General features: G+C 44.9%; 1 protein-coding gene across 2 annotated transcripts; it reads left to right on the forward strand.

Annotated features, from left to right (window-relative positions):
- Positions 1-38: 38 nt before the first annotated feature.
- Positions 39-19337, forward strand: kif20ba (kinesin family member 20Ba). 2 transcript variants are annotated; one of them, XM_062464120.1, is made up of 33 exons: positions 39-143; positions 449-575; positions 695-784; positions 892-1011; positions 1155-1293; positions 1958-2142; positions 2245-2296; positions 2406-2615; positions 2819-2930; positions 3032-3103; positions 3200-3346; positions 3482-3644; positions 3758-4054; positions 4215-4354; positions 4491-4599; positions 4835-5066; positions 5188-5249; positions 5371-5490; positions 5678-5825; positions 6430-8239; positions 8407-8545; positions 8654-8825; positions 8989-9114; positions 9209-9339; positions 9451-9606; positions 9833-10009; positions 14035-14139; positions 14435-14632; positions 16543-16590; positions 17696-17770; positions 17885-18029; positions 18188-18327; positions 18530-19337. In XM_062464120.1, the coding sequence occupies exons 2-33, from the start codon at positions 450-452 to the stop codon at positions 18608-18610; spliced, it is 6027 nt and encodes a 2008-aa protein (XP_062320104.1). In that variant the 5' UTR covers positions 39-143; position 449; the 3' UTR covers positions 18611-19337. The 2 variants fall into 2 exon arrangements, with proteins under 2 accessions (XP_062320104.1, XP_062320105.1); XM_062464121.1 differs by lacking the exon at positions 16543-16590.
- The last annotated feature ends 6811 nt before the right edge of the window (positions 19338-26148 follow it).

Below are 26148 nucleotides of genomic sequence, written 5' to 3' on the forward strand. Positions count from 1 at the left end.
TTACATAATACGGTTCTGTTGTCCAACTTGGCGCCTGACGCTTGACGCGTTTCCAGGAGCATTGTGATTGGTTAAGTTCAAAACCGCCAAAGACAGTTTGACCAGGAATTTTGTTGTGTTCAATGTTTCGGAACACATGTAAAGTGGGTAGATTTATTCTGGTTAGGTTTACAATTTAAATTACAGACACACATATTTTATATATTGTGTAAAACTATTTTTTATCTGAAGCTAAGCATAAGCGTTAGCTGACATTGTTGCTGGATAACGTTAAACTGGCGAACAGTAGTAGGGCTACTAGTAGCTAGCTAGCTCTATTTATCTAGCCTACGAGTACTGTACTGTAGTGCTTGTAGTTAGTTGCCAATTATATATTTTATTACGAAACAAGGATCCGGAATTAGAAAAAGCTACCTCAGAAGTAAACAAACGTACTTCACTTTTCTAGGATGATGGAATCATGTTTCAACAATAAATTGGAGAGAGAGGAGGCAGTGGACATATTAGTGGATGACCTGAAGAAAGACCTTTTCTCAGAGTTCAACTCGATACCACTCAACCGACCGGACTCCCAGGTGGTTTAACTAGCGAAATATACTATTGTAAAGCCAAAACCCATTTTGTGCGATCATTTATGCAGTGTTTGAAGAAGATGTATCTTTTATTATGACTGCTAATCAAGTATTCAATTTAGGACTCTTCCATTGAAGAGAGGGAACACTTGCAGGTGTATCTCCGCATCCGACCTTTCACGACCACAGAAACTGAAAATGGCGAGTCACAGGTATAAATGGTATACCATATACCAAAATTGACTATTTTGCAAAATACCTGTAAGCTATGAAGAATGCTTATCAACACATGCCCTCTATGTATGTCTGTGTTTTGCAGGATTGTGTTGGCATTGAAGTCCCCGACACAGTACTACTCAAGGCTCCAAGAGCTTCACTGTCAGCCAGACTCAGTGACAAATCAGACATGCAGACTGCTCAGCGCTTTCAGTTCTCACAGGTCAGTTTCAAGTGAAGTGAAAACATAGTTTGTTTTAGGGATTCTCACCTGTATCCCCCACACCAGTCTTTGGGATTTGTTGATATGTCTCTTATCCTTAAATGATATAATCAGCAAATATTCCTCCCACGTGTTGTGTTCAGGTGTATGGGCCAGAGACCACTCAGAGGGAGATATTTGACGGCACTGTGAAGGGCCTGGTGAGAGACGTCCTGGAGGGGGGGAACTCTCTGGTCTTCACCTACGGAGTCACCAACGCCGGCAAGACCTTCACATTCTTAGGTTGGGCATATTTACATTTAGTCATTTAGCAGACGCTCTTATCTTATCTTATCAGAGCGACTTACAGTAAGTACAGGGACATTCCCCCAAGGCAAGTAGGGTGAAGTGCCTTGCCCAAGGACACAACGTCATTTGGCAGAGCTGGGGATCAAACCAGCAACCTTCTGATTACTAGCCCGATTCCCTCACCGCTCAGCCACCTGACTCCATGATATTGATGGTATCACAGTCCTTTTGTAAACTCCCTAGACCAAGGCTGCCTCACACCAAACAAATACTGAGAGAGAAGCCAAAACAGTCGAGAATGAATGCTAGCAATGTGAAACCCAAGCCTTTCAACCGACTCCCATCTAAGCAGATTGAAAACCTGAAAAGGCCGTCATGGTACTTGTTTGTTTCTGTTGTGCTTTTCAAAGGGAGGGAATAGTCCTATTAGTTCAGACTCAAAGCAGCATTTAGAACCTTCCCACATAAGTTTATATTTGAACAGCTTAGAAAGTAAATTGCCCCCATAACATTATGGTTGTTACTCCATGTCTCGGTTGAAACCACCATTTTAATTCCCTGAAGTGCAGTTAATTTAAGTAGGTAAAAGCCACACAGCACAATCAAGGCTGAAGATGCACTCTCTGAAACAGCCCCCTACTTCCTCTCTTGTCCCCAGGTCCAGACACCAATGTGGGTCTGCTGCCGAGGTCTCTCAACATCATCTTCAACAGCATTGAGGAGCGCATCTACCATCACATGAACATCAAGCCCCAGCGCTGCCGAGAGTTCGTCAGACTCACCAAGGACCAAGAGAGCGAGGAGGCCACTAACAAGAGGAACCTCTTCAGGCTCCTCAAGGAGGTGACTGGAGGGAGGGAGGGAGGGAGCGGTAGTCTCATTTGGCATCGCATCACTGATGATTCATTCCTAATGTCCTCTTTCTTTTTGCTCCTTTTCCTGAAGACTGATGCCCACAAGAGCATGGCTAACTCAACCTGCAAGACAAGCCTGGAAGGTGTGTTCCTCCTAAAAATTGCATCTCGTTTGTGTCCCTGCTTTTTGACATTCCCCATTGTTGCATAGCGCTTGATCTGGAAAACAATGTTCCCTGTTTCTGCTGACAGGTTCCACCCTGCTGGACGCGGAGGGCACTGTGATTAATGACAGCTTCAGTCTGGATCTGGATGCAGACATCAAGTTTTCTGTGTGGGTGTCCTTTTGTGAGATCTACAATGAGAACATCCATGACCTGCTGGAGGCTGTTCCCTCAGGGGCCCTGAAGAGGACCACGCTCAAGCTGTCCCAGGACATCAAGGGAAACTCCTTTGTGAAGGGTAACACCCCCCCCCCCCCCCCCTTCACGTTCTGATATAGCTCCTCCCAACTTCCTGTGTGTCACAGCTCAAAAACTAATTGCAGAATTTCTGAATGAACCCTATTCCATTCTTAACCCTTGAAAGAAGGGCATGTATTTTCACACAAGCAGTGTACAAGCATTTTGTAATTGCGTGTTTGCTTGTGCACGCGTGTCTTCCAGACCTGCGGTGGGTGCAGGTGAACAGTGCAGAGGAGGCCTACAAGGTGATGAAGCTGGGCAAGAGGAACCAGAGCTTCTCCAGCACCAAGCTCAACCACCTCTCCAGCAGGAGGTAATGCAACACTTTAGAATGGATTCCGAGAGACTTAAGTCCATCTTGGATGATGGACAGCTAAATTCTCACCCGGTTTGTCACATTTCTTTGCCGTTCAGTCACAGCATATTCTCTATCCGCGTCCTGAGAATCAAAGACGTTGGAATTCCACGCGTCAGTGCAGTAAGCGAGTAAGTGCTTGGGGCCTTCCATCTCTTACATGGGAGAACACCGATTGAAATTCAAAAGTGTCGAAAAAAAACAAAAAACAAAGGATCTGTCCACAGGCTCTCGCTGTGTGACCTGGCTGGCTCTGAAAGGTGCGCCAAAACCCAGAACAAAGGTGAGCGTCTGAAAGAGGCGGGAAACATCAACACCTCCATGCTCATCTTGGGGAAATGCATCAACGCGCTCCGACACAACCAGACGGCCAAGTAGGTGTTATCCATTCAGGACCACCACCTGTGCCTTTATGCAGACGGTTTAACCCAGCTTTTACCCCATGTCTAATCGTTTTTTTTAATGTGCTGCTGCCTACGTGCCTCTCTGCGCTTCTCCCTGCACCACAGACTGCTCCAACACGTTCCCTTCAGGGAGAGCAAGCTCACCCACTACCTGCAGGGTTTCTTCTGTGGCCGGGGCAAGGCCTGCATGATCGTCAACATTAACCAGTGTGCCTCCACGTATGATGAGACCCTCAACGTGCTCAAGTTCTCAGCCGTGGCTCAAAAAGTGTGTGCATGTGTGTCTGTGTGTCCTCGCTGGCTCTGAACATACTGTGGAGCATGTCATGTGCCGCGTGAGTTGATTAATCTGGACTTTTCCTGTGACCTGCCATCTCACAGGTGGTAGTCCTGACCACCAAGACCATTCCCAACTTGCCTAAGATGTCGGCCCGGGAGGTTTCATTCATCATCAACAACGCAAACAGGAAGGAGCTGTCGGCTTTCCGGAGGAGGAGCTCTCTGGTCGGCTGGGAGACCAGCCTGGAGGATCTGCGGGAAAGCGAGGATGATGATGATGATGAGGAGGAGGAGGAGGAGGAGGAGGAAGATGAAGAGAGCATGATGGAAGAAACCATTCACAAGGCAGACAGTGATGATGAAAAAAATGAAATTATTGTCAATAAACTGACATACATGGTCAGTCTTAACTGTGATTTATTTATTTGTTAATGTAATTAAATTAGCCAACATAATTTAATAAGTAATGTCACATTTAAAAAATAATTAACTAAAATGTTAATCAACTTGACAGTTCCTGTCCTGTAAATTAAATTGTCATGTATTTCCCGCTCATCAGAGTCAGGTGGCGCTGTTGGAAGAGCTGCAGGAGCTATTACGGAAGGAGAGGGCTGACAGTCAAGCTCTGGAGGGGCGCGTACGAGAAGAAGTCTCCAAAGAGTTCTCTGAGCTGTTCTCCCAGATACAGACAGACTGCAAGTGAGTTGAGGACTTTCATGATGGCTTGGGGCTCGATCAGTTTCCCCATCGCGTGACGACGTGGTGTCAGGGTTTCGAGACGTTCTCCAGTTGTAACCCTGACCCCTGTGTAACCCTGACCCCTGTGTGTCATCAGCGAGCGTCTGCTGAGAGAAAAGGAGATCATCGAGGAGAGAGCAGAGAGGAGGCTGGAGATCCTGAAGAACCTGGTCACCAAGAACACCAACCAGAAAGACACGACCACAGTAATGCAGCTTACACACTCGCCTGTACATGCCACCAGCAGACAGGCAGAGACATGGAGACCCCCATGAATGTTATTATTTTGTGCTCCTTTGGGATTCTTAGCTTTCATTTAAAGCTCTCTTAAGATCTCTGTAGACACCCCCCCCCCCCCCTCCTAGAGACTCCTAGGCCTTCTCCTTCCTCTATGCTCCTGTCCAGAGGTCCTGCTAGTATCCCTCTGTCTGCTTCCTCTAGGAGGACATGTCGTTCTCCCTGGATGGGATGATTGACTCCATGTGCAGTGACCTGGCAGGAATCAGGCAGGATGCCCATGATGCCCACACCTGTCTTGGAGAGAACAGAAAGCACAGCTCCCAGGCCCAGAGCTTTGGTAGTGTTGAGACCATGGCTGACCTGGAGAAGAGGGTGTCAGAGCTGTCTAAACAGCTACAGCAGGCACAGGAGGGCCTCTCCACCAAAACCACTGGTAAGAACCAACCAAATGGCTAAAATCAGTCACTGCTTTTCAGATACACCCACCATGAGGCACCTGCCCTGAAACTGCTGAATGCAACGTTCAGTGTCATTTGTTTACCCTCGTCTTCCAGAGCTGAGGGATTACTGCAGTCAAGCACAGCAGGCAAACGAGCAACTATATCAGGCAAAAAAGGTGTGGTTGACTTTATTGCATCAAACATACAATGATGTGTAAAATTAAACAAAAACAAAAAAATCCATCCAAAGCACCGTGCAGTGCAGCATGGTGACATCAGTCCCTCCTCCCCTGACAGAGTTTGGAGGCCCAGGAGAAGAAGTTCTCCGAGCTGATGGAGATGTGTCATGAGAAGGACGAGGCCATCTCTAAGCTGCAGACCACCATGGACCTGCAGTTTGACGCTGCTGCCAAGGATGTAAGAACACAACCCTGTCCTCCCTCTCCACCCAGCTGCATCCCTCGTTCCTGCGGGAACATCAAAACGACACAGCATTGTTCACCTCTCCTCAAACCACTGTATTAAAGAGGGTCGCAAACTGAAAGTTAAGGAAAAATATTTGTCCCCAAAAAAACAACTAATTGTTTCCCCCTGCACTTAACAGAAGGCTATCCTGGACTCCAAGGAGATCTGTTGTCTGGATAGCATATGCACCTGCTCCAGAAGGGAAAGGCCCAGCTTTCGCACTGACAGCCGCAAACGGCAGGTGGGGGGGCAGTCAAACGTGGAGGAACAGCCCCCTCTAAAGAAAGGTACGGGCTGGGTGCCGGTCGCGGGGAAGGGGCTGCCCTCGTTTGTTGGGGTGAGAGGAAATGCGAAGGAGAACCCCGCCCAAAGACGTGTATTCCTCCGCCCCAGAAAGAGACTGTCTTCCTGGAAGAAGTGATGCTGGCCACCTGAACACACACACACACACACAAACAAACCTTTTAAATCTTTTAAAGGTAGTTGTTCTGTATGTATTATGTTTAAATAAAGATATTTTTTTTTTCTTTTCTTTTTTTTCTTTCTTTTTCTTTTGCTCTGTGGGCTTGGTTTATAAAATTTCCCCCCAAAATAACTTTATTTGAATCAATTGATCATAAATCATGCAAAACACAAATACGAGTCCCTCTAGATATTGTATGAAGGACCTCGATACTGTAAAGTTTGCAGTATATTTACTGGAGTGATGGTACCTTTTTGTTTTCATTCCTAGTTTTTCAACCACAGAATTGTATTGCTTAGTATGACATTCTTCCAAGAAGCTTTTACATTATGCATGTCCATCTGAAACAACACAATCATAAATGAAATGTTACTTTCTCATGAACGCACCCAATTTCTTATGAATCAGTGGATTTTTCTTTCTGGTAGGATCTTTTGGGGAGGAGGAGGAAGACGGACTGCAAGATGAAATGCAGGACTTCTTGGAGGAGGAAGGGCAGGTAGCCCCCCTTGCTGGCATGGTGTCTGGCGTGGAGGGGTGTGGCAGGCTGGAGGAACGCCTGGGAGAGCTGCAGGAAAAACACCTGGGTGAGGAGCAGCATACTCGGGAGCTAACCATGGAGCTACGGGAGGCTAAGCAGGGGAAAGAGGAGGCCCTAACTGCCCTCATGGAGGTAACACAGGGGAAAGAGGAGGCCCTAACTGCCCTCATGGAGGTTAAACAGGGGAAAGAGGAGGCCCTAACTGCCCTCATTGAAGCTAAGCAGGGGAAAGAGGAGGCCCTAACTGCCCTCATGGAGGTAACACAGGGGAAAGAGGAGGCCCTAACTGCCCTCATTGAAGCTAAGCAGGGGAAAGAGGAGGCCCTAACTGCCCTCATGGAGGTAACACAGGGGAGAGAGGAGGCCCTAACTGCCCTCATTGAAGCTAAGCAGGGGAAAGAGGAGGCCCTAACTGCCCTCATGGAGGTAACACAGGGGAGAGAGGAGGCCCTAACTGCCCTCATGGAGGTAACACAGGGGAGAGAGGAGGCCCTGGCTGCCCTCATGGAGGTAACACAGGGGAGAGAGGAGGCCCTGGCTGCAGTTACACTCAAGAAGGAGGAGGTTATCAACCAGACTACCAGAGCTGAGCAAACCCTGAATGACCTGCAGGCTGAACTGGAAAGATACGACCACCAGCTCAGAGATAAAAACGCTCTGATTGAGACCTTGACCCTGGAAGTCAAACGGCTGGGGCAGGAATCGGAGGTGGTTGAAGTGTCGTCAGGAAGCCAGGAAGACGTTGTCAGAAAGGAGCTCTCAGAGGCCCAGGAGGAGAGGGAGAAGAGACTGCTGCAGGTCCAAACGCTGGAACAGGAGCTAGGAGAGGCTAAAGACCAGCTTTCCCAACAACAGCTGACTTCAGACCAGCAGGTAGAGATACTACAACAGAAGCTAAAAGAACAACAACTGACCTTAGAAGAGCAGCTGGAAGATCTTGAACAGAAGCTCGCCCAAAACAAGCTCAGCTCCGAACGCGAGATAAAAGAGCTCAAAGAAAAGTTCGACCCACAAGTGCTAAACTCCGAACAGCAACTACAGGAGTTCAAGCAGAAACTTGCGGAACAAGAGCTGAATTCAGACCACCTGAAGGCACAGCTGGAGGAGGCTGCTGCTGAGGTCCTTAAGAGCAACAGCTCTGCAGAGAAGGAGGAGCTGAGCAGATTAAACTCTAATCTGGAGGCTGAGGTTTTGACCCTGAGGTTAAAGGTCACTGACCTGGAAGAGAAGCAGTGTGCCCGGGATGCTGAGAAAGAGGCTACCACAGCTGCCCTGAATCAGTCTGAAAGCCACCAGCTGGCATTGCCTACAGGAGAAATGGAGAGAAGGCAAGCAGAGAAGGAGGTGGAGATGGAGAGAAGGCTGGCTGAGAAGGAGGAGGAGATTGAGACAAGGCTAGCAAAGAAAGAGGAGGAGATTGAGAGAAGGCTAGCTAAAAAGGAGGAGGAGGTGGAGAGAAGACTCGCTGAGAAGGAGGAGGAGGTGGAGAGGAGGCTAGCAGAGAAGCAGGCGCAGGTGACAGGACTGCAGAGGAGCCTGAGGGAGGCGCAGGAGCGCAGAGAGGAGGAGGAGAGCACGGCGGTGCAGGAGGCCAGGAGGAGGGAGGTGGAGAGACGGCGGGAGCTGCTGGCCGTGGCGGAGGAGGCCATCGCTGAGAAGAATGCCGAGCTGGAGAAGAAAGCCCAGGAGGTCTCCAGGTAAGACCTTCAAATCTCCAAAATGTGTCCTTTTCCCCTTGCTTGAGGCGGTTCCCAATTTAATTATTCAACTGTCATTCATATCTCATCAGTATAATTTCACCCTAACTGTGCCTGGTAATAACTACTGTATATCGTCGGGTCATCAATGTATTTTTCTGCCTCAGACTGAAGGAGGCTGCCAAACTGGACTCAGATAAGGTGAAGAGCATAAGTTTAGACCTGCAGAGGAAAGAGGACGACACCTCTGACCTGAAGGAGAAACTGGCTGACTCCAAGAAACAGATACAGCAAGTTCAAAAAGAGGTACAATTCACACTTAGTATTCCCACCCAGTCCAAAAATCATCCCAACTCCTTCACACTCATTTATAAACATCTAAATGGCTTTCTGCTGATTGCCCTTCCTCCCTAGATCTGCTCCATGCGTGATGAGGAGAAATTCTTGCGCCAGAAGCTGCTAGACTTGGAAAAAGCTAAGAAGCAGTTTCAGGCAGACCTGGCCAGCAGAGACAAGACCATCCAGCACCTCCGGACAGACAGCCGGCCTGACGACAGCCTGCAGCTCTACCAGCAGGCCTGCAAAGGTACCGGGACCTGGCCCACCCTGTAGCTCTCTCAGAAGGATCCAGACCCACGTCTGCTCTCAGCTCCATCCCTCACCCCGTTTCCTCCTGTGCAACCCCAAAACTGTATGATGCAGTTAAGGCCAGGTTTCTGTGAGTAACTGTGTGTGTGTCTTGTGTGCAGACTTGCAGGCTGGTGAGCGTGCGATGGAGGACATGCGGCTGGCGCTGGTGGAGCAGGAAGAGACCCAGGAGCAGCTGGATCAGGTTCTGGAGGAGAGACAGGATCAGATCCAGGCCCTCGCTGACGGTGAGATACGCTGTCTACACACTCACGTGGGTTTCCTACCAACTATAAACGTCCAGAGCAAGCTCAAGCATCGGTTGATGTTTCTTGTTTCCAGAGGTTGGGAAACTGAGGAGCTTGTTGGGGAACCAGGATGCTGGGGAAGTCATGCCCTCCCTGAGAGAGAGACGATCAGATGACTTCAAACTAGCCAATCAGGAAGCAGCTCGGGCTCAAGAGAGTTTGAAGGTAGGAGTTTTACAGAGATACTTTTTGGCTGCCCTTTTTATCGCACTGGCGTCACGATGATTGTATGTGTGCAAGCCACAGTTCTAACTGTTGTGTGTGTTGTCGGTCTAGCTGAGCACAGAGAAGCACCAGGCTGACAGGAGAAAGTGGCTGGAGGAGAAGATGGTTCTGATTCGCCAGGCCAAGGAGACGGAGGACAAGAGGAACCAGGAAATTAGAAAGTTTGCAGAGGACAGAGAAAAAAACTCCAGGCATCAACGTCAAATGGTAAACATTGACGTCCCCTAGTGGGCTTATTAAGCCACAACTGTCAGCTTCTTGCCATAAGAAAAAAAAAAATAGGAAGCTGTGTGAAAATAAAGCTTTGCTTTAACACCCAGCCTCCAGTACTGTATGTTAAGACAATTGCTTGATTGACCATGATTTGTCACTGCTGTAGATACACAGTTTAAACTAGATCTGAAGGTTGTGTGTGTGTGTGTGTGTGTTGCAGGAGGCCCTCTCTGCCACGCTGCATGAGAAGGAGCAGGACATGGAGAGGTGGAGGATGGAGAGAGACACCCTTGTGGCGGCTCTGGAGGTCCAGTTGCAGAAGCTCCTCTCGAGCAACGCTGAAAAGGACAAACTCATCGCCTCGCTCTCCTGCAGTAACTCATCTCAACCACCAGAGGTCAGTGTGGTAGAGATCATCACCAGAGTGCTGAGAGACCCAGACGTTTTTTCTTTTTCTGAAACAATAGTGTTGATTACTGTTCCTCAGCTTCACTCTTCAGCTCTTAATGTTGCTGTTTAGTTGTATTTTAACAGTCTTAAATCATAATATCGTTCTGGAAAAATGTATGTGCCGGCAGCACCTGTGAGCTGTGGCTAGGGCTGCACGATTATGGCCAAAATGATAATCTCGATTATTTTGATCAATATTGAGATCACAATTAATTATCATGATTATTTGTGGATTTTAACCAAAACAAATTTTATTGTCAAATAGGCTAATTGGGTGTGCTCAAGCCTTCGGCGAGAGCACAACCTTTGTTCTCTCACATATATATTATTATTATTATTGTGAGAATGCTGTTAAGCATTCTCACTATTGTTTTCCTGTTTCTCTTTATTGTGAGAATGCTGTTAAGCATTCTCACTATTGTTTTCCTGTTTCTCTTTATTATTATTATTTATTATTATATCAACTTCTTAGTTCTTCCGCCGTTTTTTGGCCTTTAACTCGTTCTGCATACTTTAACCGATTCCTACAACTTTTGTATCAAAACGTTCAGCTCCTTCAGGAGATGATGGCTATGACTTTTGGTATTTCTCACTTTTATACTTTTTAAGACATTAAGGTTTTTGTGCAAATTATTCTCCCATTAAAAGTAATGGTAAATCCTTTCAAATCATTAAAAAGCTTCCTCCTCTTTCAAACGTAACTACTTCAGCTTACTTTCAGCTAGAGACACCATTCAACCTTTAAAATGTTCACAAGACATTCAGCTATTCCCAAATGATTCAGCTTTTTCAAATGTTCAGCCAATTTTGAATTATGACAGTTTGAAATACATTAAAATGTTTGCTCCTTCTTGATTTTTATGAATGAGCAGCAACTCTGCTCTTTTTCTGATATTCAACTAATTTGTCAAACAAATTCCTCTAACGTTCATATAGTTTAACTTACAGAAACAAGTTATACCTTAAAATGTAGGAAAAATTGTCCTCTTTCAGCCAATGTAACTACTTAAGAGCTCACATTTACAGATTTTCAGCTATGAGCCTTGAAGCGAGAGCAGCCTTTCAATAAACACGTCTACATGATTCTTTTTTATTAATCGTTGTATGCTCCACGGACAAAACTTGCACCATCATCCTTCTGCAACAAAGTGTCGCCGTGTCTTCCTGTATCGGCCCTACTGCTGTATGTTTCATTCCATCAACACATTGAATCCAACTAAGAAAGCCGAGTAAACGCATAGGCTACATCTGCTACTGCTAATACTATCCCAACTATAATTTAATCTGTTAAAACGATAATATTCTTGTTACGACTAGCTAGCCTACTTTTTCTTCTGTTTAGCAGTTCAGCTTTCAGCTTCTCCCACATTGTAGGCTATTTTAGCTCTTAGCTTTGTTAAGATGATGCAGTTCAGCTTCCACACTGCCTCTTTTGTGTCACTCACACATTTTTGAAATTCATTTCAGCTTGCGGGTATTTTCTCATTTCTCACTTTTATACTTTTTAAAATATAAAGGTTTTTGAGCAAATTATTCTCCCTTTAAAAGTAATGGTAAATCCTTTCAAATCATTGTTGGAATGCTGCTCCAGCCCCTTTCAAAAATACCTTTCGGTTGCTTTGAAGCTTCAGCTTATAACTTTCTACTAAATTTTCACTATTTTCAGCTTTTTTAGCATGGTCAGCTATCCCCATTCAGGTTTTCAGCATTCTAACTGCTGTTTCGCAGGAAAAGCCGTTTCTAGTTTTATTTTTTTATTTTTGCCCCCCTAAAACTCAGTCAATATTTGGCCTACATAGACAACGTAGGTGTCAAAAGTTTCGTCTTGGTAGCGATTGAGTTGCTTGTATTGGAATTTACGTTCAGTTGCATGGTTTGGGCTTAAGTTAAGTTTTTGTGGCGAAAAGTGAAGCTAACGGTGGCTAATTTGCTAGCCACAGTCACTGACGTTACTAACGTCACTACGTCACGAAAACACGCGTGACTACCTTTGGCAGAACATTCGTTTCGCATCTGTTAACTTGGGGGATAGCTAGGCTAACTATAGCTTTACTGCAAGGCAGCTGCAGAAACGCCACAAGCAAAGAGGCCAGGGTGATAACTATTTACTCATTTTACTTTGTGATATGACACACAATTGTGATGTGTAATGTACAGTATAAGCTGATATTATTAAGGAAGTACATCTACTTTCGGAAACAGTAGTCTACTATTTCACTGAAGTATTAGCATCATGACATTAGCCTGTGTTGCCCGGGCAACACATACTACAGTGGTCTATGATGTAGCGTTATCTGTTTTCAATCGTTAAAATAAACATTCCTCACATATACATTTTCGTTGTAGGATTTATTCTGACATTAGTAAACGATTTGTTGGTGAAATTATTATTACCTGTGGTTTCAAACCAGTGTAGCTCACTGCAACGCTGTAGCTTACGCGAGACACACGACAAAAACATCTAACTTACACAGCTGTTTAGGAAGTCAAACGGCGACAGAACATGTTCGGCACTCCCCTTACTTAAATCAAAAGTCTATCTAACTACTAACCTGAACTTCATTGCCACAGCCTAAACGTTGTCAATCTGTTCATGAAAATAATTAATTTCAGCCTAAACCGTACAATGGAACGTTACATCCAATTCAACCAACGCAATCGCTACAGTACCAAGACGAACACAGCAGTAGTCTAGTACTGTACCGTAGTAGAATTTACCAGGGCACCTTCTCCACACAGGGCTATATCGCATTTTGCGTTGTTACTGACAATGGTCGCTACCAGTGAGCTTTTTATCAATGAGCAATTTTCCACTAAATAAATGTCAAGCTTATTTACGTTTTTGGGGGCATATTTTCAGTTAGCAGATGGTACTGTTTGAATCGCGATTCCATCTTCTACTGCCGGTAACGTCGTAGAATAATCTTCAAAGGGGGTTCTTTATTAATGAATGAATGCAATGAGTAGGATAAATGCCTGAAAATATCACGAGAAGGGAAAACTTAAAAGGACGTTTAAATCATAGAGATTAGGTCAATTTTTACACCGGTCTGCCAAATTTATTCGTTTTGATTCAGCTATGAGGCTGCCTCTTGCAGGGGAAATGAGAAGACATCTATTTCATTCTACACTTCACTTGTATTTTGAGTTGTAAATGAGCAGCAACAAATATGCTTTTAAATCTATGTAATCTTTATAAATAATAAGTATGCATTTTTATATAAAATATACAGAAATACGGACCCCTGTGCAACCGATGCAAGCAAGCACACCCTACAATTTCCCCAGAAATTGTACCCTCTCTAGTTATAACTGCTTTCACATTCATATTGTGCTACAATTCCTGCCAATTTACAAATATGTGCATCAAAATAAAATAGGTCCTCTTATTCACCAAAATTCAGTGCATCTCCTTAAAGAATAAATACAAATAAATTAATAAAACAATAAAGAAAATCTAGCAAAAATTCAACAGGGCACTATTTTCCATTTTACATTGTGTTAATACATTTTAGGAAGCCAAAAATAACAGAACAAAAAACTCTGATACTATGAACGGAATGACGCATTTTAAATATCGCTCGATCACACAAATTTGATTGTGGGAAGCCAAAATCGTGATTGTGATTAAAATGCGATTAATTGTGCAGCCCTAGCTGTGGCTGCTGGTCCCTCTGTCAGAGAGAGGGGCCGAGGTGAGCAGTCTGTAGGAGTCGCTTCAGGCCACAGCAACGCTCAGAGAACCACCTGAGACCAGGTTCACAACCACAGCCACACAAGCAGGAAAGATGCCCCGGGCGTAAATACAGGATATCACACTGATACAGGATAGATATGGAACATCGCAGAATAGACATGGCTCCTTAGGTCACATATATGTCTGTCTGAGCATATGTCTTTTCTAGGAATTATAGTGACATGTGTTCTGTTCCTGTGTTGCTAAGTGGCTGTGGTTCTCTGTTCCGCTCCCAGACCCAGCTCGATGAGCCTGTGAGCGAGGGCATGACACCCCTCAGCGAAGGCAGCCAACAGCTCCCAGCAGCCAGCTGCACCAGGACCTCAGTCAGCAGCAGCCAGGTAGGACTCTGAGGCGGCCGTCAGTCACAGGCACGTGCCAGTCCCCTGACACTGCACCAGGAGCTCATTTATCTTGTCACCTCCCATTTGAACAGGCTACAAGTGTAAAAATAAGATCCCTTGGGTCTTGCTTTGAGATGGGTCATTAAACACAAATTTGAATATCTTTCCTCCGCTGAATTGAGTGCATCGACAGTATTATGTTGTCCTGGTATTGTGTGGTCCCGTATGAGGTCAATTAAAAGGACAGGCGTGATATTACGCAATGTTACATCAGCATCTCTGCGTCTCGCAGGGGAACCCCTCGGTGCTGGACTCGTCCCAGATCTCCACGGAGAACGGGAGGACGAGCCGCTTCCCCAAGCCCGAGCTGGAGATCTCCTTCAGTCCGCTGCAGCCCAACCGCATGGCGCTGCGCCGGCAGGGCCAGGACGAGGTCACCGTCAAGATCACCCGCTCGGCACGCAAGAGGAAGAGCACAGAGCCGGACAAGGTGCTGGTTTTACACACACACACACACGCACGCATACACACACACGCATACACACACATACACACACACATACATTCAACCATGTAGCACCGGCGAATAGTGCATATGGCAGCCACAAAAAGTCATTTTCTCAGCTTCAGCTTGAGAAGCCTTGACCGCTCTTCTCGGTGCAGTCCGTCCTGATTCTGCCCCCCAAAGGCTGACCTGGCGGAGGGCACAGTGGGCCGTAGCTGATGAGCGACTTTACTTTGCGATTCTCCCCACGATCGCGGAGACTCCACCATTGATTTTTCATCAGGCGACACCTCACGGGTTGTGCATCCGTAATTGCGCTGTGTGCTTATGGACTGAATGCGATGATTACAGTCTTGGGTTGACACATGGATTTTGTTATCGGGGCTGTTTGAAATGTGCGAACGTGTTATCCCCTGCAACCCAAGGTCAGAACCCTTCGCAGCTTAATGACAGAGGTGTCTTGATCAGGCTTAGAGAAGGTAGTCATGAAGCACTAATTAGCAGCAACTTAAAAACGAATTAGCATCCACAGTAATTCCATGCCACGGTCTACGTTCTTGTGATTTGTTCCAAGATCTCTCCTGCATTATGTAGGGCCGTTAAGAGCTCATGTAGCTCGTCTGGTTACAGAACTGAGGGCTGCTCACTCTCTAGCTATTACATGATCCTGCTCATAGGCAGAATGGTAGATTAGATACATACCTTTTTCTTGTAAAAGCAGAGCTGCAAGAGAATGAAATGACAGAAACAGATTATATCGAAGATCTAATGACATGCATGAGGTGAGATTCTAATATACATATTGTCAGTTAATTGCACTGGTGTGGTGGCTGTGCGAGTCTGGCCTGTGGTCAACATAGGATCAGGAGGAGGAGCACTTATGGGGGTCGAACCTCTGCAGCTTGAGACGAAAGTAATTCCATGAATGACTTCTCCTCTCTGCCCTGCTGCACGCCACCCTGCTGACGGCCAGGCTTTCAGAGGGAGGGAGGAGGAGGAGGGAGGGGGACGTGGGGGAGGAGTGTTGAGTGATGGTGGGAAACTCAGTAACGTGACGGATGTCTCCTGCACTTACCCTCATACAGGGGCTAACGAAAGCACTCGTGTCTAGGGAGCTTTGTGGTTCTCAGGCATATTCATAGACCCAGCACCGAGCCCTCTGTCTCAGCCAACACAACTTTAATCACACATTAGCATTTTTAGGGCAGCAAGCTGTAAACAACCCCAGGTCCTGGTCTACTCCCCTGCTCAGAGAGCAGGTCCAGACTCCAGCAGGCTTCTCTTCCACACTGGAATGCAGTCTGTTTCATCACAGGACAAACACACCAGAAGATTGTGTGACTGGGTCACTGTGGGTCTCCTCAGGCTTGGGCATCCCCACCGGCATTTAATCCACAAGTGTTCTGTAAATCAAGATTTTTAGATGGTTGAATTGTGTTATTCAGAAGAGTGGGCTTTCAGCCAAAACACCAAAGAAGGGATTGTTTTTTATATATTCAAATGAACACGTGAAGGAAGATATGTTTTTCTTGTGAAAGTTCGAAGACGACGGATCACATCCGAGACTTCAGCGAGCTGCAACTTATAAATGTTGCATTCACATAGCTGTTTTTATTTTTATCATCCTACACCCTTTAAGATGGTTGCAACTAATCAAAGCGTTTTCGCCCAGGGAGTTTTCACGAGAACTTGAGCAGTGTAATTAAGGCCCTGGTTCTGGGAGAGCTCACTAGTTTTCTGTTGCCCCCACATCGTTTTCTCCCGTGGATGAGTGTTGCAGCAACCGAGTTGTTTACAATTTCCATAAAAAAAAAAAAAAAAATCTGTACGATTAAGAATTCATACGCGTTGATTTTTCCTGCCCTGTCTAACCAAGCATTTTCTCTCCGAGGAAGAAAGGCAACAAGATCGCTAAATCTAAAAAGAAACCCCACACCGCTCAGGTACTGTGCCCCATTGTCTGTTTGACATCCTTGACTCATCCGCTTGTCATTAGCCGGTTAATCATCCATCTTAATCACGCCCATACACCTCCATCATGTCAGCTGTAGCGCACAGGAAGCACAGGGCAGGTAACGACCGCCACCTCCGCAAGTAAGATCATTTAATGACATCGAATTTTTAAAAAACGACAACACGGGGTTCCTTATCAAATCAGTGTGTTGACCGAGTGCTGACCAACCCTTTCTGTCCCGTCATCCCTCTCCTCCCTCTTTCTCGTCCCTTCATCCCTTTTCACCCTCTCGTCTCCGGTCTGTCTGTTGTTCGTGCGGAGGTTGGCGTGGTCTCCGTGACGTGGTGTCGCGTGCAGTGAGTGTGCAGGTCCTTGGGGGGATCATCAGAGGGAAGGGTGGTGGAAGCAGCCTTAGTCTGTCACTCAAGCTACAACAACAGATCACTTATTTAACCCTTGTGTTCTCTTCGGGTCATTCTGACCCATCAGTCATTGTGACCCGCCGTCGTATTGCGACAAATTTACCGCATACAAAAACAAAGTGAAGCATTTTCTTTTAACTGTTGGGCTGTCTCAGACCCCCCACATTGCAAAGGTTAAAAGAAAATTATTTGTATTTGTTTTTGTATTGGGTAAAATTGGGTAAACACAACGATGGTTTGTTATGAACCTTTGGGTCATGTGACCCGAAGGCAGCACACGGGTTAAGAAGGAATACACTGATAATGTAACCAACAGGGCCTTTTGTCAGCTCTGGGCCTCTGTTTTGTTCTCTTATGTCAGTCAGGAGACTTTTAGGCTGATCTGCATGAATTATACAGCTAGCTGATTTGCTGATGGCTGGGTTCAAATGAGTCGACCTAAAAATCAGAATCTGGCTTTTTCTCCTGTGGTAATGGGCTCTGGCATAATGGCCTGTCATCACGATGAGAGAAGGGTTCTTGACTGATGAAATGAGACTTCTACTAATTAATGCAAGTAACAACATGTCCCCTTCCATTCCTCCTTTAATTCTAGCATCAGACAGAATCTCTTAAGATGGAGTCGGCTCACATTGCATTCTTTGTGTTTGTATGTGTGTATTCGTGTGACAGGATGAGGTAGAGAACGAAAACCGGAGAAACACCAGAACCAGACTGACCCCTAAACTGGCCCCTCACCAGGAGGAGGTGAGAAACACACACACACTGATACACACTCGCCACAATGAGGGAAGTCTAGATGTATCCCTGTGTCACATACTCATTGTGTGTGTGTGTGTGTGTGTGTGTGTGTGTGTGTAGTGGGGATCTCCAGCTGGCAGCAGTGGACACCAGTGCTCCATGCAGCTCCAGGACTCCCAGTCCAGCCTTCGTAGCAGGAAGGAGGGGACCCTCCAGAAGATAGGAGACTTCCTCCACAGCTCTCCCAACCTGTTCGGCAGCAAGGGTTGGAAAGCCTAATAAACTATACTGTGGACACAACTACAAACTGAGTACCTACTGTGGCACAGAGCTGTTCTGCTGACAAGCGTAGGGGGGTGATTGACTGCTCGGGTTTCTAAAAGCTTTTACCCCCCCCCCCACCCCCCCCGTCTCTCTTTTCAGCTAAAAAGATCATGAAGCTCGTCAGCGGGCGGTCTCCAGACCCAGACGGGGGGTCGTCCCTCAGCGCCAGACCCAAGAAGCCCAAAAGGGCTTTGTACCACCCCGAGATCTCGTCCCCCATGGACCTGCCGCCCCACGCGGTCAGTGTCTGACATCCACAGCCCTGGCGCACGGCAGTAGCTACCTCCGCCATGACTTCAGACATTCGAGGGGATTTGGGTTTTCAGGTGCAGGACACTCCTCGGCGATGAGGCTGGGGTCTGGCGAGTGTGTCAGATAACCAGGTCCTCACCGACCCCCGTGTGTAGTCTGATGTTTCGCCGTTTTCTTGTTTTGTCCCAGATCATCAACAGAGACCCAGAGGAGAAGGAGAGCGACCGCCTGATCATCAAGAGAAGACTCCGCTCTAGGACTGGCAAATGAAGACCACAGCTCATCCCTCGGCTCCTCCTCCCTGTTCAGTTCTCTTCTTCCCCTGCACTCTCCTCGGTCTACGTTTCCCTTTCCTCTACACCTTTCCTTCTGCTCCTGTCGCCATTCCTCCCTCTTTCTTCCTCCCGCTGTTCCTCTCTGCAGTGTCTGACAGGAAGGGGAGGAGTCACCTGGTGGGACTCAGTGGGATAAAGTGTTTCTGTTGATGAGAGTATTATTGAGGCGGATTAGCCCTGCATATTGTACTGTATTTTTGATTACCGTACCACTTAACTCGCACTAATCTCCAAACGTATTTTGTTTTAGCTCAGAAAATTTTACATATCTGAAATCACATGCACTTTTCTTCTTTCTTGCATTGAGTAGTTTATATCATTTATATATTATTGTATTCTTATGTAATGGTGCACATAAAAAAAAGATCTTTAGGGACACTAATTTGTCTGTAATTTGATTGTACTAGACTGGCTATATTCATTTCTACGTTATAGAGAAACTTTATAAGAGACTATGTTTGAATTATCAAATGACCATTCCATTTATTTTGTAGTCTTATGATTAACATCCATTCGGTGATTAGAATGTGTTAATTTCTTAAATATACCCAAATGTCTTTTTGTAAGAGTTTTGTCTTATAGTTCCTCAGTTTGTCATTTGTAACATTACTAATGCACATACATACCAAGATGGTTAAATAAACAGCCTATGTAGCCTGGCACCCTGTGAATCTGCACCTGTTCCTGTGTGTGAGGAGAGGCAGTCAGCTCTTCCATCACATCTCTCTGTCCAACACAGATACATCAACACCCTCATCATCTGTTAGAAAAGTGTCCTGTTTTTTGTCCTTGGGTTGATGAGAAGACCCCTCTTTCCCTCCATCTTGCAGAAATGTCATTACAGTAGCGTTCACACAAGAGGACAGATAATACCTTGGTTAAGTATTTTTAGCTTTGTAAAGTAGGGAATTCTATTCTGATCCTTTGAGGACAGAAATGGGTGTGCCAAGATGATGTAGTATTAAGTTATAATGTACCTTCTGCCAACAATGCTTCCGGGTATATGTAGTTAGACTCATTCAATGAGCTTTTGAACCAGATACTCAAATTACACATTTATAAAAGAAGAGTGGCTTTCGTGGGACACGGCAGTGGAAATGCGAGGTTAAGTGTTCGATCTGACACTGTTACTTACATTCAACATAAATGGCCATTCTATCTGCCTGGGCAAATGTGTCACTAATCTCCCATTTGCATTGTTGAGGTTTGTGAAATGAGGTTGGTGAATTTGAATCCAGTACAAGGATGATCTAGACTCCAGGCAACTCCAAACAGAAGCTTTCCCCCAAGCTAAACTGTAGTGAGTTCATCTGGGTAAGTTGTTGATCTGAGTAACAGTTTCAGTTTTTTACTGACCGTTGTGTTGTTACTGTTGCCAACAGAGACAAAGACAATGTCCTGTTCTAGTCGTCTGGCTTTGTTTGATGTGTTTCCCCCCCATGTCTTGGCCAGCGTGTTCTTAATTGTTTAGCCTGGGTAGATAGAGGGTAAATAGATTTTACAAAACTGAATTCACGTAGTGTTTTTCCCCACAGGAGAAAAGGCCTTATTCAAAGACCTCATTAGTGCCTGGCACAATATGTATGTCGGCTGAATAGGCTGCAGATAATAATACATGTATACAGAGAGAAAATGGGTGTGAAGCGGAATTGAAACACAGATCTCCTAAACCAGGATGCTTCCCATGACTCGTATGAACGATGTACATCTCCAGCCTTTGGAAAGACAAAGAGAAGACTCGTTCCTGTGAAAGATGGATGAGCTGTAAAGTCAGATTTTGCGATCACTTCCCACCCACGCAGCTGGGCCATTGTACCAGCTGAATGTCAGTTCCTGCTTCCTATTTTGTGAAGACAGAGGGTAATGGGAGAATCCGTGTGTGTTGAGGGTGGGGACTGCATGCATGTGTGTACTGGATGTTCCACAATATCTTGGTGCCCAACTTCACCAACTCTTGAGCAGATAAACAAAACAAAAATACTTTTGACAAACCGTTTGTGCATGTTACAACGTCTCCAAACTGTTTCTGTGCAGGATTGTTATGTACATTTTTGGATAAATATGTTTTAATAGTGGTAAACTGTAAAGATCCTTTGTTCATTGAAGTCCTGGGACTAGTTTACGTCAGATCAAGAGGGGGGTGAAGTGTCTTCAGAAGATTTCCTTTTGAGGATGCTGTGTGTGGTTTTGTGGTACGAATGTCCCGACCACCATGCTCCTATAAGGAATGACTCACACCCAAGGGCAATAAGCAGAGAGAGAGCCACGTCACATTCCATTTTCTCCTTCACTTCATCCAGCGGATGCCAAAGTGATTTTTTTCCGCGTCTGTTCCTGAATCACATAATATTCCTTCATCCATTATTGAAGCAGGAAAGGGCTGTGACTGGGAGGTGAGCGGTCTGGGGACAGCAGGTCAAATCAACCCCCAGCTCCCCAGTAACAATCAATTTGTAAGGAGTCATCTATAACCTTGGTCACTTGTGACCAAGACCTCGTTAATAAGACTGCTCATCATTGTATTAACATTGTCCAAGATAATCCATCTATCAACCAAGTAGAAACATTTTAATTTAGAAATACAGGCGTTTTAGCCATCTTCCTGTCACTCTGATACCATCATACTAGCACAGAGTGACACCCATGAACCATTTATCACCTTCTCACCGTGGTTACTGTAGCATGACAGTGAGATACAATCAAATCTATATGTGTAGCAACAAGCCACACTCCACGAACAGTATGCAGCTGTGGTTTGGTTTCTTTGTATAATGGAAATAAGAAACAGACAAAAAGCCAATTCAGATAGAATCTGGCGAGGACAGACGTTTGGTTCCCAGACCACAATGATGCCATTACAGTTTTATTGTTTTTAAGGGGGTTTTAAATGAACATGGCGGCGAATCAAGAAAAACACAAATTTCCTCCATCCCAAATAGGACGTTAATGTGTTCTGCTTTATGATAGTTGGTGTGTGTGTGCACACTGCACACTGCACATTGAAAATGTTCAATTGAATACTTTTTTGTTTTTGTTTAGGACCTTGGATGTGAAAAGCAGATGAGTGTTCTACAGTAGACACATGTATTTTTAATTAACATCCTGTGTCGTTAAGCAGTATGGGGCTTTGGTTCACAAACTGATCCATTACTCAATACATCCATTTAAATAATGTATTTATATAAAAACGTTTTGTTGAAACATTTGCAATGTTCACCCTGCTTACCCAGCCCTAAATAACGCATCAAGTGAATGAAGAGCTCCCAAATGGGACTCTTAATGTCCAGTAGAGCATAGTAGTGAAACACCAGTCCCCACAGGGGCTGTGATGTATGAAAATGACAACAGCCTTCGCAAGGAAACAACATTTCAAGGTGGGTTGCAAATACCAAAAAATGGTCGAACAATTCTGTGTGATGAATGTGAACGTTTTCTGTGTGGAGAGATGTTCCTCAGAACTGGGAGAAACACTGGGGAGTTGCAGAACAGAGACTCATATACCAGATAAGCCCATATTCAGATTTTAGCTGATGGCTTTTCTCCTGTGAGAATTGTTGTGTGTGTGCGTGTGTGAATGTGTGTGCGTGTGTTTGTTCACCCTTTTCTGGGTCAGTCACATCAACACTTCATTAGGGAGTACATTGGGATGGTATGACGTGGGTTTGAGTCCCACAGGTCCTCCTGTGCTGTGTCTGGCTGTGCTTGGGATGGACAGAGACAGATGATTCTGTTTCTGCAAGATAGGGGCCCTCAGGTGTACACAGGGACCAGACGCTGTGCAGCGGTGCGTTGAGGAAAGGTGGAGGGTCATTCGACTAGAGTGGATTGGAAGGACGTAGTACAATTATCTCTTATTTTACCCGGGTGTATTGTTGCACGTTAACCTAGATCAAGAAGGAACTCTGGTACACCGCCCATCAGGACAGGCCAGAAGAACAGTTTATATACAATCTGTATTTATTTGACCCAGCTAGTTTTCACATTCCGTAACCTGGACTGTGTTGAATTCATTGTTGTCACTCACTGTGTGATATTGGAGTCACGTATCAGGAGGATGGTTGTGAAACAATGCAGAAAATGCCATCATGTCCCTGATGAGACTCGCTACAGGAAGCCATTGTTTTTAATTCCTTAAGAAAAATGGGCCTAATGAGTTTGTTGTGTTGTTTAAGGTTGGCTGACTGTTTGGCAGAGGCAGAGGTGAAGTGGGCATGAGGGATTTAATATTATTGTAGTGCCTCTCCCCCATTGCTATGCTCTGCAGAGCATGAATGGGGATAAATATTCGATACAGACCAGTAAAAGGCTATTTAGGGCAGTTATATTGTATTTTCTTAAGGTCATCCAATAAAAGACTCATATGGAATGGGAGTTATAAGAGAGGGCTTAGAGGCCAGACAGGAGGGGCTGACACGCTCAGTACGCTCCGCGGAACACTCTGACGTCCCTCTCGTCACAGACTCAGTCAGGAGGCCCCTGGAATATTACAAAAACGTTCTTAATTCTTTTTTTCTTTTACAAGTTATTTTTCTTCACATTGCTATTGTGACAGTTCTCTGTTGACATGCAAAAGGAGCTTCAAAGCACACTTTTTAAAAGCACTCAAAGGTCAACGCAGGCCCGGAGAAATAAGGGTGAAATGAAAAGCAAGGTCACTGAGGAAATATCCTGTCCACATGTGGATGTGTAAGGACTTGACTTCCACACTAGTCAGATACACATTCACATGTTTGAGTGGTGACCTGTGAGAAAAAGGAAGGTCTACCAATCTTAAATGTAGATAGTACATTTTAACCTTAGCTTTTAAGTCAGGGGGTCAGATGGCTGAGCGGTTAGGGAATCGGGCTATTAATCAGAAGGTTGCTGGTTCAATTCCGGGCAATGAAAAATGACGTTGTGTCCTTGGGCAAGGCACTTCACTCTACTTGCCTCGGGGGGTATGTCCCTGTACTTACTGTAAGTCACTCTGGATAAGAGCGTCTGCTAAATGACTAAATGTAAATGCAAGTCCATACCTTTCGATGCAATAATCACATTAATCATGTTTGAAACATGGGGGGAGTCTAATTTCTATTCAGATTGTAAGAAAGGATAACTCTGAAAGAGCATTGTCCATTTGCTTACATGTAGCAATCTTTCCTTAACGTAAAAATAAAGTGCTGAGTATCTGAACCTTTGAAAATGGAAACATAAAAAAAAGGGGAGCTGTTTGCTCTTAATTCAAATAATTACTGTCACACCATTAATAGAGGAACATATTATTGCCTGTCTGTCTTGTAGGTGTGAAAAACAAAGAAAGAAGCTGGATCATCCATTGCTTCTGTTAGCCAGTGAAACAAAACGGGGGGAAGACGTTTATGGAGATACCTAAAAGCTCCATAAAGCTGTCAAACACAGAACTGCATGTGTAACTCTGTCATCATTTCGCTGAAGAAGAGAAAGGAAATAAATACTGAGAAGAACAAGTGAGGGAGAAGGTTGGGGGGGAGAAAAGAAAGAGGGATATCTGGAAAGAGAGAACAGATGGGTGTGGGAGAAAATTGAATGAAAAAGATCATATGTGGCATCACACCTACATTAAAACACTTTTCACTGCAGAAGGTTTAGTTAATTTGTATTGAGCTTAAATCAGACTTTTAGGTCTATTTAAGGCTTAGTTTTGACTTTTAGGTCTATTCAAGGCTTAGTTTTGTGCCAACTGTAATAAAATAAGGAAATCCAGCAGCAGACTCTCCCTCTCTGCTAATTCCTCTCTGACCATTCTAGGGTTCCAAAAACACTTGGTCAGTTAGTGGTACCTGCATGTTATTTATTGCTAACATTTGTACATAGACAGACAAATGTTGTTGTTTTTTCCCCCAGATTAGAAAAAAGTTGTGTATAGTTAAAAAAATATGTAAAAGTGTATACATTTGCTTCAGAAAATCATGTTTTGAGCAGATGCCATGCAACAACAACTTTTAATTACTAAACCTAACACACCAACCAGACCACTCATTACATTCCTTATTAACTTGAAGATTGGTGTGCTGTGTGTCCGTAGTACCAGGGATAAAGACAAGGCCCCAAAAACTTGATTCTCTGGTAGTTGGTTTGAAACTAAAAGGAAAGCCCCATGTGCACCTGCGATTTAATCCGACTCTGAAGTGGGTTCTCTTTTTTAGGATGTCTAATAAAACACTCTTCTGATTCTCCCCACCCCTTCGTCTTTACAAGAACATGATTATGCTTGAACGGCACCAGGCTAAAAACGAATCAAGGATTTGCTTTTCCAGCCATGCTGTGTTCAGTGAGGACCAGCTGGGAAGAGGAGAAGGAGGAGAGGCAGGGGGAGAGGGGAGAGGAATAGTATAGTGAGATTGATGGTATGGGAAATGGACGCCGGATGCCTAATGAGATCTGCAATGTAAAGGAAAAGACCAGCAAATTATGAAAAATGGCTTAATTCAATTTTGAAAATGAGGGGGGAGAATCACTTGATACTTCTGGATGCCTGTTGTCATGTTATGATACTGTGTGTGTTCACTTCTAGTGAACAGCCTCTCACATGTCAACTGCCCAGCCAAGGTTGTTAAGCTCCTTATGAACCTCAGGGTATAGAATGTACAATTAAAACCTATAGCTGCACTTAGAATGACCAAGCAGAATAGAAAATCACAAATGAAAACTACAGGATTCATGTATAGGTAAAAAAAGAAGAATGCAGGTTTTGTCATTTTCACATATGATGTACACTTGTTCATCCCAGCTGGTTTGTGTGTCCTACTGGTTAAGTGGTTTAGATGTTCAACAACTGAATTATATAACAAGAAAATATGAATAAGATCACTAGACAATCTGTCAACCAGAAATTAGATTTATATTGAATAAATGGAATAGTATAACTTTTCCTAGATCTTATATTCTCAAGCTTAATTGTAGGATTTGACCTCTGCCCCCAATGTTCCTAGAGACTAATATCCCCAGTTCTTTGACTCACACACACACAAATACAAGTGCGCACACACATTCACGTCTAACTGTCATACATGGAGGATGGTAATCTCAAACCAGAGATGTAACATGGATCGAACATTTCAGCATGAATCCCGCTGGGAGATTACAGAAGCCTGTGGATGCAGCTGCCTGGTGCAATCATATACACTGAGTGGTGTGTGTGTGTGTGTGTGTGTGAGACATGTGACAGCATGACATAAAGTCATGCCACTAACCTAAAGGAAAGGTTGTGTTTTTTACTGTAGCAATGGATAGTAGGTGTTGTAGAGAAACCTGATATGTGCTGTGTCTTGTCAAGCCCTGGAGACCATGATAACATCCACGTGTTGCCTCTGCTCTGACAGTCTGTCTTCATGTGAAGGTTGCTGTAACAAGGCAGCCTAATAGAATCTGGAATACAGTATTGGTCTTTCTGGGAACAGTGGCTGGTGAGTCAGTGTGCTGTTGAAGGATTGTTTTTACGACCACCACTTGTGT

The sequence above is a fragment of the Osmerus eperlanus genome, chromosome 6, assembly GCF_963692335.1.
Source record: "Osmerus eperlanus chromosome 6, fOsmEpe2.1, whole genome shotgun sequence".
NCBI classification, from domain to species: Eukaryota; Metazoa; Chordata; class Actinopteri; order Osmeriformes; family Osmeridae; genus Osmerus; species Osmerus eperlanus.